The sequence below is a fragment of the Lygodium microphyllum genome, chromosome 9 (genome assembly GCF_053477565.2).
Source record: "Lygodium microphyllum isolate KBCC chromosome 9, Lygodium_microphyllum_v1.1.10, whole genome shotgun sequence".
Classification (NCBI taxonomy): Eukaryota; Viridiplantae; Streptophyta; class Polypodiopsida; order Schizaeales; family Lygodiaceae; genus Lygodium; species Lygodium microphyllum.
This window is the reverse complement of record NC_141143.1, coordinates 162,649,327-162,666,710: the sequence shown is the minus strand read 5'-3', so window position 1 is coordinate 162,666,710 and position 17,384 is coordinate 162,649,327. Positions and strand designations below refer to the sequence as shown.

At 40.0% G+C, this 17,384-nt stretch overlaps 2 protein-coding genes across 2 annotated transcripts; both read right to left on the bottom strand.

Moving 5' to 3' along the window:
• Positions 1 to 13: 13 nt before the first annotated feature.
• On the bottom strand, positions 14 to 16,426 carry LOC148031816 (uncharacterized). The gene is made up of 3 exons (XM_087685490.1): positions 16,215 to 16,426; positions 365 to 647; positions 14 to 246 (listed from the first exon to the last, which is right to left on the bottom strand). Exons 1-3 carry the CDS (start codon positions 16,380 to 16,382, stop codon positions 215 to 217), a joined length of 483 nt encoding a protein of 160 aa, XP_087541616.1. The 5' UTR covers positions 16,383 to 16,426; the 3' UTR covers positions 14 to 214.
• On the bottom strand, positions 5,917 to 10,184 carry LOC148031817 (uncharacterized). Its single transcript, XM_087685488.1, has one exon. It carries the CDS (start codon positions 7,692 to 7,694, stop codon positions 6,288 to 6,290), a length of 1,407 nt encoding a protein of 468 aa, XP_087541614.1. The 5' UTR covers positions 7,695 to 10,184; the 3' UTR covers positions 5,917 to 6,287.
• Positions 16,427 to 17,384: the final 958 nt, after the last annotated feature.

Sequence of the window (17,384 nt, the reverse complement as noted above, 5' to 3'; positions counted from 1 at the left end):
CACACTCCATCAGCTGGTGCCCTGTTTTCCACTGCTGTCCCCACCCCTCCTGGATGGATATCTCAGTTCATGGTGCTGCCCTACAGCCAGGTGCTCTGATCAGCCATCTTCTCCAGCTGTGTTTGCTGCACATGACCTATCTTCAGCCTATTTGGAGCGCTCTGCAGTTGGTGATACCATCGGGGCTGTGTTTTCAGCCCAGCATGTCCGTACATCAGCTGATGTCACCATCTGAGCTGTTGCTGTCTGCACTTGCCACCAGGATGTCACCCAGGAGCTGTCACTTGCCTTGGGACTGCTTTAGAATCAATCAATTTGGCAGACTGCAATTCCTATGGATCTCTCTATCCTACCCGATAAGCACCTGTAGGTTGCTCGTCTTGATCATGGTGCATTTGAAGTCCCAGAAGAAATTCTATTGGTCCAGAGCGTACTCTTAAACCAGGTTGCTTGTGTTGCAGAAGGGCCTCATAGTAGCTATCCTCAGGAGCTTGTGGAGTACTTTCCTTGAAAGATTCATCGTTACTTTTCTCTCGGTTGATGGATATCTGTTTGGTTATATTCGCTGATAAGGATTGACCATCTAAGGTGCAAGTTCTGTGGATGTAGTTGGCAAGGTGTTGGGCTGATGTTGTGGTGGTGAGATTCTGTAACTTGATCATGAGGATTATGCAATTAACAAGATCAATTGTGTGCGCATCTTTAATATCTAAATGATCAGAGGTTAATACAGGCATATTAATCAGTGAGCTACACAAACATGTTAAACAGTTGTCATTCAGTTTGATCAGCTGCTACGTGCAGATGTAATAACTAGTAATTCTCATCTTCGAACAATATTCATGGACTTATCATAATTCAACAAATATGATTATTGTTGCCAATTCTACACTAACCCACCCAAAAGACTCACACAATTCTACACTAATCTTACCTGGAAGGCTCATAACATTAGATGGTTCAGTGAGTCCTTTCCTAGAAAAAGAGGCTTTTAGTTGTATAATAGTGAAGTTTGATTGAGGAAGCTTTCTGCTTGATGCTGTGACAAATGAGCAAAAACCGTCTCTTCGACACTAAACCAGAGGATCTTCCTTCTTTCAGTGGACAGTAGGAAGATTCTCTAGTTTGCAAGTAGAATTTGCAATGAACCATAACATCATAAGCATATATATGTGTTCCCCGTTTTCTATATCTTATATCATAAGCATATAGGTTACTAAATCTTATGTTGCAAATATGGCTCCCAGCTGTTGTATATGTTTTACTGCTCCTCTACATACTCTCAAAGTGTCAATCTCCTGATTCTTATGTGCGTCATTAATTATTACATGTAGCAATTATGACGTCAACAAGAATTTGTAAGAAAACTTCTATCCACATTCTTGCCCATTGCATCCTGTATATGTCTGCCGTGGATGAAAATGTATGACCATGCCTTAGCTTCCAAGGATGACTACTTGCTTCTCCATATGGATTTTGAGAAGGCTTATGATAGAGTATGTTGGGAGTTTGTCTTGGCTGTTCTGGACAGGTTAGGATTTGGGAAGCAGTTCTGCCTCATGATATGCGCTCTATTCACCAATGCTTTAGCTATTATTTCCATCAATGGATATAGGTCAGGTAATTTTGCACTGCATCGAAGCATTAGACAACGATGCCCTATTGCCCCTTTGCTCTTTGCTTTGGTTACTCACCCTCTTCTCTGCTGTATTTACCATGCTATACAGGCACAAACAATACGCCTTCTAGTCTTATTTGATAGCAATTATCTATGCTCGTAAAATGTTTGCTGGTGACAATTCTAATATTGTCCATGCTGTTGGCACCCTGCTGAACATTTATGATGAATTGTCCTTTTTGTCAGAATCCAAGATAAGCAATCAGAAGTGTGAGCTGCTGTTCCTCTCTTGGGAAGGTACACCTATGTGGGTCAAGCAGCTTGGTTTCCGAGAAATTCCAAATGGACATGCCATAAGATACCTAGGTGTGCAGATAGGGGTTGGTTCAACCCTTAAGTCATGTTTTGAATGGTTCTTCAATAGGGTGCAAGAGAAAACAAATTCTAGGATCCCCTTCATGGCTAGGGTTGTAGGGAGATTGGTCCTTCTCAGGAATGTTCTATCCCCCATGATGATCTTTGTTGCATCAATCCTTCCCTTTGCTAAGACTAACTGGGATAAAATCGAAGGGATGTTCAGGAAAGCGCTATGGTCCTTTGGGGAGACTAAAAACTGGACTGCCTTACTGTGGCAACAAGTTATTGCTCCTGCAAGTGAGGGGGGACTTGGTCCGAAGCCCCTAAGGGAGTGGGCTCAGAAACTCCTGGTCACACTCCTCCAGAGACTTCATGGGCGACAATCGTGGTCTGTCTGATGCAGTTGGATTGCATCGGCTAAAATATATGGTAAATTGTGGCCTAATGTCAGTTGGTTTGATATACTATTTGTTGGCATGTGCATTACCATTGGTCAATCCAAGACTGGCAATCAGATAGTTGCTGCATGGCAAGAGATGAGCTCTTATTTTGATTGGAAAGGTGCCGAGATAGAGGTAGAGAGGATGTGTCACTAGCTCTAAGCATTTGGATGTCGGTGGCGGCCACCTTTGATGATGGGTTTATCCCAGCAAGATAGGATGCCAATATGTGTTACAAAATTCAGTGCAAGGGGCTTGCTTGTTGGTATGACATCTACAGTTTTAGATTAGGCTCGTCTCTCCCATGAACAAGCAGCAGCCCAATTTGGCCTCAACAAGAAAGAAGTAGCCTGGCTGTAGGAGGTGTTGTCCAAGAAGAAAGAGGGGTAGCCCATGTTATGAGGACATGTATTTTTGAAACCTCAACATGTGGATCAATTTTTAATCACATGTTAAGTAAATATTGCGCATGTGAGGTGTAACTGGGGTTAGAGTAAATTTACGAGCTCGGGACCTAGGAAATCATGGGATGTCAAAGGCAAAAGTTGCTATAAGTTATGCCGCATAGGTACTTGGTGGTATCTGATGTCAGTTATTGGCCTAGTTCATTCATTTGGCCATAAGTGTCAATTCGTGACACTAGGTAAGTGGTGTTTAATGGTACTTAATGTCAATCTGATGGTCAAAGATGGCACAGAGACACTCCGGAATGGAAGTCTCTGGAATGGAAGTTCCCTAGCCAATTTAATTATTGGCTAGTCAGATTATTTTTCAAGGCACCGAAACAATTACTAGATTAATTTTCAGTATTTAAAGATTGAAAATTAATATTTAATTATGGATAATGCTGGAAAAACCATTTGGAAAGGCTGCCACTTATCAAAAATGCCCATTCAAGATGAAAAACGTCTTTAGAGACTAGAGAGACATTTTTAGTGGATCCAGCCTACAAGAGAGAGGGAGGAGATGCTGTTGATTTGATTTGTAACAATTGGAGGAACTTCTGAGGCAGCCAAGGGTAGGAGAAGACCAATCAACAGCAAGTGATAGCATCTACAGGTTGTTGAGATAGGGTAGCACCAGTAAATGATTGATTTTCTTCAGTTCTTTGCATATACAAGCTGTTGAGACAAGGCAGCAGTAGTAAATGATAGATTTTCTTCAGTTCTTCGCAAAGAAAGTCTGAATTTTCTCTCTCAACATTCTCTCTCATCTTCTAGCCTTTTTACAAACTTGCTTCGAAGATTACAGCATTGAGATCACCTAAGACTAAGGAATTCCAGATTTCTCTATTGTAAACCCTAATCTGCAGCAAAAATTAGGATTTAGCAATAGCCTCGAGAAGCATGCCAAAAATTGGAAGCTCCAAGACTTAGATTCAACAAGGTTAAAGCTGTTTTTAGCCTATTCAAGTGGAGGAAACAGCACACCATTGAATTTGGGATATTTTCCATCTCCATCGAAGCAAGTGAAAGCCAATTTATTGCCTGAATTAAGGGGCAAATCAAATTGAAGATTCGCTGGTTATTTTGAACAGCAAGGGGAGTTGGAATACCGAAAGGGATTGGGAGAATCCCATTATACATCAACTTCTTCTTCAATTAAGCTAAATAAATACCGAAAGGGGCGCCAGTTTTGGAGCCAGCAGAGTGTCCAATGTCCAAGATTATATGGTAAAGTATGCATTTCAGTTTTATGAATTTGTTAATTGCTGTAAATAGTCTTTAATTAGGTTATTTACCACCCTATCTGAGGAGAAAGGCTGGTTATATGGTTCCATTGCCGGGATACCACTCAATCCCTTGATTTGGTGGGCCTGAGGCACTTGACTGTAGGCCAAAGCTTTGTGCTAGTACTGATTTTTACTCCCAACTGAGAAATTACAACAATGTCTTCATACAGTGAGATGGACTCGAGCAGTGATGATGCCTCTCAGTATGAACATTCACATGGAAATGAAGGAAATGCAATGCTTGCTAACCTTGGACAAGGCTCAGACCATGGACAACAAGCTGAAAATATTACTGTTGGGCAAGATGCATGGCCTTTAGGGCATAAGGAGGCTGATGAACAGCAAAGTGAAGAGAAATTTGATGACCAATTTAAAAATCGGATGAGGATAGCAGCAAATCTCTTTGCTAAATTGGCAAAGGATCCTCAATTTACCCAATTTTTGAATGCTCCAAAGAAGGACAACAAAGGCAAGAAAAAGAAATCTTCTACACCTTCGGGACAGCAAGATGCACCAAAGATAATGCCAAAGCTTTCATTTGAAGCTCCCAAAGATACTAATGAAATAAAATAGTTGGTACCTACAGGGCAAAAAATGCAAATGTAAGGCCATCACGGAAGTGCTGATCCAATGGATTTTGGACAGCCGGGCATGTATGCTATGATGGAGCAGCCAGGATATTTTGGTGGAAGCAAGATTTTTCATGCTATGGTTGGACAAGGACCGCATACGAGAATGTATGGCACAAATCCTTATGGTATGCAACAACCAATGCATGATATGCAAGGCCCAATGTGTTCGGGTATGGTTGGAAATATGCAAAACCCTATGTATGGCAGCATTGGCTTGATGCCTGGGGCACAAAATAGTATGTTTGGTACTACATCTGCACCCCCGAATGCTTATGGGACTCAAGGAATGAATGCTAGTCATGCAAATGCTCTGTTTGGCGTTGTTTTGATGGTTTAAAAAATATTGTGGCTAATGCACTGTCATGTAAGCCACAAATTTCAGTCGTCAGTATAGTTTATCACATAGAGTTGGATGCCATGAAAGAGCATTATATTGCTGATTCGGACTTTGCTAATGTTTATGATTAGCTTTGCAATGGCCAAAGGCATGAACACTTTGTGCTAAGAGATGGATTTCTGATGATGCATGGACAATTGTGTGTCACAAAGCAGTTAAGGTCTAGAGTTATCACTGAAAGTCATGCTCCTCCGTATGTAGGACATAGAGGTATTGATGCCACGGTCAATGCACTGAAGCATTTCTTTTATTGGCCAGCTTTGAGGCATAATGTAGAACAGTTTGTTAAGACATGCATCGTATGCCAAAAGGTAAAGCATGATAGGCAAAAGATGCTAGGTTTGTTGTAGTCCTTGTCTCATAGAAACATGAAACGGGGAACGGGGATGGGGACAGGAACGCCAAACCTAGGGAACGGGGACGTGGGAACGGGAACGGCAGGAGGCCACAGATTCTCCTTTGGAATATCACTTGTATTAACAATCGTGTTTCTAACAATGCTATTCTATAAATTCATGAAAAAAAAAATTAATATTTCACTCATAATCCATGTGGACTCTGGAGTGTTAAAACTTAAAACCAAGGTATATAATCCACAAGGACAAATCATTTTAAGTTTTAACTTTAAGATATCATGCATTATTCTAAAACTCCTCATTAGAAATTGAATTGCAATTTACAAGGCTCAAGAGGTAAGCTATTCAATTATAAATAATAAAATCCATAATACATATGCCAAAAATAATAAATGATAAAACAATGAACAATGAACTAAACTTAAAAGTCTAAGCTAAAAGAGCATACCTATGGTACCATTGCCAAAAAACTTAAAAGATTACAAATATGAAATTGAAGTCTAATCTTTGAAAGAACATGCTCATTGCTCCAAAAAAGACTACAAATATAAAGTCTAATCTCTAGACTGAAGCAAAATGCGGCATGCCAAAATAGCCCAAAGGGCAACTGCAAGACTGCAAGACTCAAGTACAAATATAATATCGGCATGGCACAACTGTCAACAACCCAAGTGTCAGTGTGTCATCAATGATCATAATATAATATATAATGTAAATGTGTCATGTATCATGAGACTCGTGATATGCGGACTAAATCAAAGATCATGATCATGAACTGAGGCTGCTCTAGCCACTCCTGAAGTGTCAACCTCATCATCATGTGTACCATGAATTGCTGCATCTCCCTCAACATCAACATGTGTCTCCTCTTCTTGTTGCATCTCCCACTCTGTGAATGGATCAGGCTTTGTTGTCATACTGTTACATAACATCCTCAAATTAGCACTAACGAATACTAAATCGTTTGCCCTCTCCACACCAAGACAGTTCCTTTTCTTTGAAGCAATATAAGCGTAGATACTCCACAATTGCTCCAAACAAGAGGAGCTAACTGACTGACTCAAAATACGGATGGCTAGTTGTTGCAACTCAGGACCATCCGAACCATAGTCCTCCCACCACAAAGCTGCCCCAATCTTACAACGATCCTCCTGTGCATCCCCACAACCAAAAGAATCCCGAAAGGTCCTATAACATGAAAGCTGATCTCTGATCTTTCGTCTAGTGCCATGATCAGGCACTAGACGAGACAATATAAGTCTCCAAGCATCCATAACCTCACTGTCATTCTCCTGACCCTTGCCCTGGAACTCAGGATCCACAACAAATGCAGTTGCATGCATGGGTGAGCTATAGGAGTTCCACCTCGTCACAACTAAATGGTGTATTTCCTCATATGCCTCATCATTTGGTGCCAACTCCTGCAACTTTTCATTCAGCCTATCCATAGCCTCATATACCTTGCCAATGCAAGGTTGCATAACATCCATAACCCTCAATAAATGTACAATGGGTGATACCATAGCATCTATCCGCTTTACATCATCCCAAAAAGTGGAGTTATTTGCTTTCTCCAAGCATAAGATACCTGTAGGAGTATTTGCCAATGTTGATGAGGTAAACTCATTACTAAGAAATAACTGCCTCAAGGCACCACTGCATTCTCTTAACTTGCCTAGTATCAAGAAGTTAAAGGCAAATCTAGTATCAGAGAATTTTAAAAGTGTCTTATTCGATCGTAAAGAGAAGTGATGGCGAAGAAATTGGTGATTCAAAACAAAGCTAACCATTTGAGCTCCTTGCTCTATGACAGGTGCAGTCCATGACAGGTTACCAATATCCTTTAGTAGGTTGTTCAAGCAATGAACCATACAATATGAAACTGTGATATGCGGATAATATCCCTGAATAATAGCACCCGCTGCCCTATTTGCAGGCTCTCCATCTGCAACAAATCCCACAACATGCTCTGGGCCAATAAGCTCAACACCTGTAACCCACTCTGCTGCAAGTACATCTGCTGACTTTCCTGTCCCCGATGCATCATGTGAAGATATGAAATACATTTCCCCATGAGAATAAGCAACCATACCATGAATGGATCGCTTGCATGTATCACTCCAACCATCAGCAATCAAGGAAACTCCATTTTTAGCCCACATGTTCTTTCTAGTCACTACTGCTTGCTCAACAAGGCGCTTTTTCTTATGAGCAAAGTGGTGCGTAAGGTCTCTGATGATGGAGGTACATACGAAGGGCCATACTCACCAATCTTCTTACACATCAATTTAAAATACTCTGACCTGGCTGCACGAAATTAAATGTGGTCATGATAAAAAAACGTGCCACTGATGTATCCACCTCTTCCTTCTTCTTGGGATCCCAACTAGCATCAAGTGTGCTTTGTCTACACGCAACATGTGGCGTTGTTGATGCCATGGCCGATGCAATGCCTGCAGTAGGTGTGGAGGTAGCACTTCCTGATACTAACCCTGCTCTAGATACATTTGATGGGGATGGTGTCACAAAAGTTGCAGGGTCAATTGCAACACGTCATGATCTAGATGCAAGATAAGCTTGTTGACCTGCTACACGGTCACGAAGCTCCCTTTGCTTCTCCAAGGTCACAATTGGACAAAACTGCACCTCTGAATTTGGCTCATGCAGGAGATGAGCTCGGACCTGATTATGCACAAATATTAAAATGGAACAAGTGGCAATTGGTAGTCCATATTCTAATATTTAAGTAACTTTGAAAAATTAAAATCAATAAAAATTTGAAATACAAATGCTCAGCTCAATGGATTACCTTATTTGCTCCACTAGTTCACTTGTATGGGCAAAGCTTGCAAGTCCATGGTCGAGATCCTCCACCACTCAAAGGGCGGTCAGCATTTACTCCACCATGACCAATCATCAGACCTTCCTCGACTACCAACCCGACGAGCGGGGCGGGAAGATGAAGCCATTTATCATTTCAGACTGAAAATTGAAGGTTCAAGAGTCGAGAGAAGGAAAAATTGAAGGCTGAAAATTGATTATTGAAGGCTCGAGAGAAGGGAGAAGGCTCAAGAGTCAAGACTCACTCAAGAGTCGAGAGAGAAGGGAAAGGGAGAGAAGGGAAAAGAAGAAGAAGGTTCATGGAAGAAGGAAGAAGAGAAGGGAGAAGTGAAGAGAAGGTAGAAGGAAGAAGAGAAGGTAGAAGGAAGAAGAGAAGAAAGAGAAGAAAGAGAAATAAGAGAAATAAGAAGAAGGAAGAGAAGGAAGAGGTTGGAGGTGGGAGGAGAAAGAAGAGAAAAAATAAGAAGGAAGAGAGGGAAGAGAAGGAAGAGAAGAAAGAAGAAGAAGGAAGAGAAAGAAGGTGGCTGGGCCCTGGGGGCAGGATGCAGGCGAGAGCAGGATGCAGGCGGGAGCAGGCGCAGGAGAACTGGACGCAAGCGGAAGCAGGCGGGAGCAGGACGCAGGAGAACTGGGCGCAGGCGGAAACAGAATGCGGGCGACTGGCCGTAGGTAATTTTTGCCACATGGCGTTCCCCGTCTCGTTTCTGACAGGGAATGTAGCTCCTGTCTGAAACGGGACAGGGAACGTTCCATCATTTGGAAACACGGTCCGAGTCGGATACATGCCAGGGACGGCAATTCCACGTGCCGGGGGGCCATTCCGGCCGTTTCCTGTCACTATGCCTTGTCTATTCTAGATAGGCCTTGGCAGAGTATTGCAATGGACTTTATTTTTGAGCTTCCTAAGACACCTACACGGAATGATGGGATATAGACTATCATTTGCAGGTTTAGCAAACAAGCCCATTTCATTCTGATGAGGAAGAAAATAAAGGCTGATCATATGGCACAATTGTTTTTACAGCACATCTTTAAGTATCATGGTATGCTATAGTCAATAATTAGTGATCGAGACCCTCGGATGACCAGTTTATTTTAGAAGGGGTTGTTTAAAAATATAGATACCACGCTGAAATTCTCATCATCCTTCCATCTGCAGAGAGATGGTCAATCTGAGGAAGCAAATTCCACAGTGTTAGATCTTTTGAGGTGGTATGTTTCAAACCACAAGACACTGTGGAAGTAGTATTTGCCCTTGGTTGAGTTTGCTTACAACAACATAGTGGATAGTTCTAAAGCAAAGCTCCATTTGAAGTGGTTGAGGGTGGCAAGAAGATACCATCTATTCTATAAACTAAGGATAAGATCTTTGAGGCTAATCGTTATGTGAAAAATTTGAATGTAGCCTATGCAAAGATAAAATATGCACTTCAAAGATCACAAGAAAAGCAAAGAAGGGCAACCGATCGCCACAGACATGCTTTGCAATTTGCAAAGAGTGATTATGTATTGCTACGTTTTAAAAAGTCAAGGCTGGAAAAGATGAAAGAAAGAGAAAGATTGTATCTGAAGTTGAGTATGAGATACTATGGGCCCTTCTTGGTGTTGGAGAAGAAGAACGATGTGGCATAGCAAATGAAATTACCTCCACATTGGCGAATACACAATGTCTTTCATGTCAGTTTGTTGAGGCCTTTTCATGGTGAAATTCAACCTGAGGTTGAGAAGCTGGATGAGATTTTGATACCCGAGCTGATTTTGGCACATAAGGAAAAAAAAAGTCAAAGGTAAAGTTTCCAGGAGATACTTGGTGAAATTTCAAAATTATTCACCAATGGATGGAAGAGGATGACTTGGCAAATCATCCTCAGTTATTGCAACTTTACCTAGATGCCTTTCAATTAGAGCCGACTTTAGTTTGGGCTCCGTCAAGTTCAGTAGAGCAAGGGTTTGGAGTATTGCTTGATGCTCAAGGGGGAGGTAGCACTTGCACTCCTTCCATTATGGACAGCTCTCGTATATAGTGGATCTCGAATGTGCATCCAAGGTACTGCGCTGACAGTATGTTTGCCATGAGGTCACTACTTAGTGTACTAGGCAATGTGAGATGTATGCAGATGAGTATGAGTTTCACCCGGACACTAGAACTATACTTTTACATTAGCTTATGATCAATTTAGCATGAATTTTGCCTCAATTTTGAGATAAATTCTGATAAGTTTCAGCTCACTTTTTATCAGCTTGAGAACCATTTATGATCACTTTTGGGATCAGTTTTGCATTAGTCTTTGTATTGATTAGTGGTCAGTTTTTGCAATGAGTTTGTGATCAGAATGGAGTCACATTTGCAGCAATTTGTGATCAGTTCTCAGATCAACAAGTGATCAATTTATGATCAGATTATGCTCAATTTTCAATGGTTTACATTTGGTTCCATGACAACAACATATGTTATGATGCCATTGATGTTTTAGCCATGGTTTATGCTTGGTTATACTAGGCTGTGGTTTGGTTTTACCAGATGAGTTGAGCTCATGAGAAATAAATATGTAATATGATAATCTGGCAATGTTTTTGAGATTCTTTGTGAGTCTTATGTTATGTTATGATTGATTGGTAATTTCAGGATGTGATGGGCATATGGAATGGTTGACCAATAATGCGCAATGTTGTGTTAACTATGATGCCTTGTGGAAATTCCAGTCTACTATTTTGCTTTTGATGCATTTGGCAGTGCAATCGAAGATGATTGCAAGGATTTTAAGGGAGAGGGATGTCATGAGGATATGTATTTTTGAAACCTCACTTAACATATAGATTAATTTTTAATCTCCTGTTTAAGTAAATGTTGCACATGTGAGGTGTAACTGGGGTTAGAGTAAATTTACGAGCTCAGGACCCAAGGAAATCACGAGATGTCAAAGGCAAAAGTTGCTATAAGTTATGCCACACAAGTACTTGTGGTATCTGGTGCCAATTGTTGGCCTAAGTCATTCATTTGGCCATAAGTATCAATTGGTGACACTAGGAAAGTGGTATTTAATGGTACCTAATGCCAATCTGATAGTCAAAGATGACGCATGGATAGTCGGGAATGGATGTTGCCTAGCTAATTTAATTATTGGCTAGTCATATTATTTTTCAAGATACCGAAATAATTATTAGATTAATTTTTAGTATTTAAATACTGAAAAGTAATATTTAATTATGAATAATGCTGAAAAAACCATTTGGGAAGGCTACCACATGTCAAAAATGCCCATGCAAGATTGAAAAACGTCTTTAGAGGTCGGAGAGAGGCATTTTTAGTGTATCCAACCTGCAAGAGAGAGGGAAGAGATGTTGCTGGTCTGATTTGCAGTCATTGGAGAACCTTTTAAGGCAACTAGGTGTAGAAGACCAATCAACAGCATGTGGTAGCATCTACAAGCTGTTGAGACAGGGCAACAGCAGTAAATAACTTATTTTCTTCAATTCTTTACATCTACAAGCTGTTGAGATAGGGTAACAGCAGTAAATGACAGATTTTCTTCAGTTCTTCGCGAAGAAAGTCTGAATTTTCTCTCTCCTCAACATTCTCTCTCATCTCCCAACCTTTCTGCAGTCTTGCTCCGAAGATTACAACATTGAGATCACCAAAGGATGAGAAATTTCAGATTTCTCTATTATAAACCCTAATCTGCAGGGAGCAGAAATTAGGGTTTAGCAGCAGCCTCAAGAAGCGTGCCAAAAATTAGAAGCTCCAAGACTTGGATTCAATAGGGATGAAGTTGTTTTAAGCCTATTGAAGTGGAGAGACTAGCAAATCATTGAATTTGGGGCATTTTCTATCTCCATTAAAGCAGGTGAAGACCAATCGATTACCAAATCAAGGGGCAAATCAGATTGAAGACTTGCTGGTCGTTTTGGACAGCAAGGGAACTTGGAATACCGAAATGGATTAGGAAAATCCCATTGTATATCAACTTCTTCTTCAATTAAGTTAAGTAAATATTGAAAGGAGGGTCAGTTTTGGGACCAACAGGATGTCCAATGTCCAAGATTATATGGTAAAGTGTGCATTTCAGTTTTGTGAATTTGTTAATTTCTGTAAATAGTCTTTCATCAGGTTATTTACTACCCTATCCAAGGAGAAAGGCTGGTTACAGTCCACCTCCCCTAACATGACCAAATAGACCTTTCTAAAGTACTTGAGCAATGCACATGGCAAGCCACTAAGTACAAAGGTAGGGCAAAATTGAGAGAGCCTAATGCAAGATGGTTACTGAGGACCATGGAGTCTTGGCGAAAGGATGACCCAAAGGAGGGGGATTTAGGACATAGAAGAAGGGCCCCAAGAAGGTGTGGAGGGCCACTCTATCCCATAGGGTTAACATCTTACTATTGAGAGTTGCAACTAACAAGATGGAAACTAAGGATCGACTATCCAAGTTTAGCCCCGCTTTCCCTATACATGTTTTTTACAAAAGGAAATAAGAAACAACTAAGCACATGTTTTGGGACTATTAGGAGACTCAAGCTTTATGGAAGAAGGTTAAGAAAAGGATGGAAGAGCTAAAGCTGCATCCTTTGGTTGGATGGAAACAAATGCTGCTTGGTGATAGAGGCAACCTCAACGAGGTTTCTGAAAAAGTCCAGAATGCCCTAAGAGGCTCCACACTTCTTAACCTATGGAATCTTCTTGTTTGGTCATGCTAAATAGATGTATGTCCCTCTTGTTAGTCTCTATAATAGCATCTTTGTTGATGTTGCCGTTTTGGTTAGAAAGATGGCTAAGAAGGATGAGGCTTTGAAACCTGTGTTTAAACTCTTTAAAAGAGCAGAAGTCACAGCTTACCCCATTATGGGGGATGTAAATATCTTATTGAAATCAATATAAATCTCACATTTAAAAAAATTTGGAAGTAGACTATGAGAGTCTAGCCTCAAGACACTATTACACCGAAATTGTCAAGCAGCAATAGAATGAAACTGTTAGAGTAGCAATGAAACTAGCAATAGAATGAAATGTATCCACTACCAACAATTGGGAGCCATAATCGTGCGAATGAGTTAGAAAACAAGATCGAGAGGGAGAATAGTGCCTGCATGGCGGCACCTTGCTTGTACCTTGGGCAACTACAATTTTGAAATATATGCTTTTTACCTAGTACCAACATATTGGTTTGTAGTGCATGGAGGTTTCAATGATCCTCCAACATCATCAAAGTTATGCATAATATCTAAAGGAAATGAGTCATATATACCTTCATTGAGTAGCTGATATTGAATTGCTATCTTTCTGTCAAGCTATGTACTCTTCTTGGTTGTGTGACGTGTGATCAATTTTGTGGCTCTTCATCTATAATAGGATAAGGATGTGTCTCTCCAATATAGTTAGAAGGATCTTCGACCATTTCAAAACATTGCAGAGTTGCTTGTGGAAGCCACTTCTGCTTAGTTCTCAACAAAGGCTCCGTCGAAAACAGAGTAGGTGTGAAAGTGTTCGATGTCATCTTCCCTTTGTAGTTCCTATTTTTAAAGATTGAGCTTTTCAATCAAGAGCCTAGGTTCCTTTAGAGCGTAGCTAGCTCTAATACTATGTAAAGAAATACTCGTCTATGGAATACAAATATAATCATATGACAAATGTGTACAGACTGATAAAGAAACATAGTCAAGGTTAGGGTTAACATAAAGATAATGAACGGATAAAATAATAAAATTTGAACAATGAATAAATATGTACAATACTCAATACATCACACACATAATGCAAAGTGAAAATTGATCCCCGAACTCCTGTCTTAAGGACGAGGATAGAGAGTATAAGTGAAAGAGTTTACTGTAACGGATCCAAAACATAGCAAACAGTTCAATGTGTTTGGCAGTAGCAAACATAGCTTGTGATGGCTGAACCAATGACATATGGGTAACAAATGATGCAAAACAACAAAGCATAGATACACTGATGATTTGGTAGCTGTATGGATGTAGAAGCTAAGAAAATGTAGATTTTGATGTAGTAGAACAAGTGAATGAAAAATTCAATGAAACACAGATGAAGGGCTGACATGGCGATAGGGCGACAAACGGACAGGTGGTATGATAGCAGCAGACAGTGTGGAAGCAGGAAATGCAGGCTGTTCTAGCCTCCTGGACAGTAGTTATTGACTGGTAGAAGGCTCTGAAACAGTAGAAGACGGCTTGATGATAGATGTCAGATGGTAATAGATAGTGATGGTGGGTAGTAGCTCCGATTGAGATATCCTTCGTATACGGGGTGTGGATAGTAGTGAGAAGGCACCTGCAAGCTGCAGAAATGAGATTGAGACTGAGTGGCGGACAACTAGTCTATTTATTGATGGCTAGGTTCTCCCACATTAGGGTTTGCCTTACGGGACATAGACATTCTCTAGAAACATTTTTTAAAATGAAAATTTTGGTAAATTTAATAGCTAAGCCTATTTTGGGGCTATTTTGAGTGGCTAATCAACATGTAATGCTTTCTTAGCTTAACAGTCCACACCATGCTTAATAAATCTAACATTAGGGTACACACCACATGAGAAGCCACCCTTAGGTTTTACCCATGATGTACCTCGACAAAAGGGAAAAGAAATGATGTCGAAGACACTTAGTAGCATGGAATGATGTTACTTCTTCCGGTGATGTAAAACTGAAAAAATTGAATCGAGATCAAGGATCCGCATTGCCATCAAAATCACCTCCAACTTGTGTTCTGCATCAACTAGCAAAGTTGATTTCAGAACCATTGACTAGACTTCATATCTTCATTCTAGATTGAAAAGGGACACTGCAATCCGAAATAGTGTAGGATTGGCTTGGAACCCATTGGCAGTATGTAGCAACCAACCAACCCTACAGATCTATCAAACAAAAAGTGCTAGATCCAACTTTCCGGAATATCTAAAGAAGCTCATTCCAATTAGAATTTTAGTTCGCCAACGAGCTTCCATCCAAGTGTTGAAAATGAGCACGATCTCATAATGTTCAAAGAGTTGCTAGTCAGTTGGCTTTCTTCTTCTATCGATGTTGAGCTTTAGTTAACAGGTAAGAACTCTAGAGCTGCTCTTCATTCAATTTATCCAACTCCTCCATCTAGAATGGAAGGGACTCTTAGGATAACAATCTTTTCTGCACCACCCAATGCATGCTCGAAACTAGGAACTCTCGAGGAGTTATGACTTTCAATTTGAAAGTCGACATAAAAAGAGCCAATGACCACATTGAAAGATGTTTGATAGGCCACATAATGGACCTCCAGAGTCTTGACATCCCAATGCTTTCGACGAGACTCCACCAATTTGATGAGGATCTTACACGAAGTTTTGCTGGTTGATTTGGCGAATCCATAGGCTTGCAGACAGAAATGTGAGATCTATTGTGAATGATAATAAAAAAGGATGTTAAGCCAGTGAAACACCTTATTGATAAAATGAGTGTCTTGATTAATAAGAAGTTCCACCCAAGAGCCACATCGCTTTATGGTATCCTTCAATAAGTGGGCTATGATTGAATTGGTTATCTGGTCCTTGAGAGGCCAAGCCTCCACCTATTTAGTGCAATAAGCAATGGCCATAAGAACGTATATATCCTAAGTCTTAGTAGCAACTGGTTTGATTAGGCCAAAAAAATCCGAGCCCCAATTGTCACATGGCTGCAGTGGATGAATCAAATGGAGCAACATCCAACAGCAGGCTATGGTGGCGTCTTGGCCCTCACCTCTGCCTCCACCAATAATAGCCCTTTCTTCCCTTCCTTTTTGACTGTCTCCAGCTACTAAAAAGACGAAGCACCTGCTAGAGAAGAAGAGCGAGATGGTAGAAGACAAAGTTTACCTGATGTAGAGAAGGAATGTGCAAGAGACCTTGCTGCTTCCCACACCAGCTCCACATCGTTTCTGTGGCAACTACTCTTACGCACAGCAGTGCCATGCACTCACCCCGCCACTGCCTCCACCGCAGGCCTTTATGGCCCAACAGCTGGGAGAGATGCCATGGACACATGAGCTGGGTCTGTGCCTGCTTGCTTTCTTCCACGTCGTCTTTTCTTGAAGATGGCCGGTTTTAAAAGGCTAATGTTTATATCGTTCCTTTTTCACAAGACAATGTCGAGAGCCATAGCAGTTTTTTTCAATAACCTTGTAAAGTTAACCTTGCATAATTACACATATTATAAGAAAACTATACAAATTATAAGTAATTTGTATACACATATTATAAAAAAATTATACAAATTATACGTAATTTGAAAGTATGTATAACTCACATAATATGTAAGAATTTGGCCTAAGAATGAATTGGGACTCTATTGCCTTTAAAAAGAGAAAAATATAATAACTTTATACAACATAAAGTAATATACATAGGAGCACATATAATGTACAACATGATAGATTACACAAGGTGAAACAACATGAAAAGTCTACATACAATACGAATATACATACAAAAGTCTACACACACATGTGCAAGGATTTGTTTACTTATATACATATATGTACATAAATGAAGTAATATATAAGAGACAAGCATGATACTATTGATATACATAAGATAATGCATAACAAAATCATGCAATCGCAATATGTAGCAAAATCATACATAAAAAGATAACCAATATGTGCAGAGACTTATATATTTATATACAAAAGCACTCACATAAAATAGGAAAAAATATACAATAGTCAATACATCTCTATATTTATCTATTATACAAGCAAGAAAGAATAAAGAGAGGACAATCAATACCATATAGATATGTAGAGTCTATCTATTTTCATCTTTGCTTTAGCATAGGCCATATACCAAAGATCAAGATAGTATCATCATTGGCCATATGCAATAGTGGTCTTTTTAAAAATGATAATAAGTAATCTAAAAATATTAAATTATTTTAAAAGGACATACCCGGATATAAGTTGAGTATATAAAGACTTGGATATAAGAAGAAGTGCTTATACTTGTCAATAGCTCATCCCATATCATTCAACCTACACTCATACATTC

Bases quoted from the DNA above. Each gene is read 5' to 3' on its own strand.
- LOC148031817 (XM_087685488.1), bottom strand. From the start codon at position 7,694: ATGTGGGCTAAAAATGGAGTTTCCTTGATTGCTGATGGTTGGAGTGAT.
- LOC148031816 (XM_087685490.1), bottom strand. From the start codon at position 16,382: ATGTGTCCATGGCATCTCTCCCAGCTGTTGGGCCATAAAGGCCTGCGG. The intron at 648-16,214 runs GTAAACTTTGTC...ATCAAGTTACAG, and splicing joins ACATTCCTTCTCTACATCAG to AATCTCACCACCACAACATC. The intron at 247-364 runs GTGCTTATCGGG...TGGCAAGTGCAG, and splicing joins TCAAGACGAGCAACCTACAG to ACAGCAACAGCTCAGATGGT.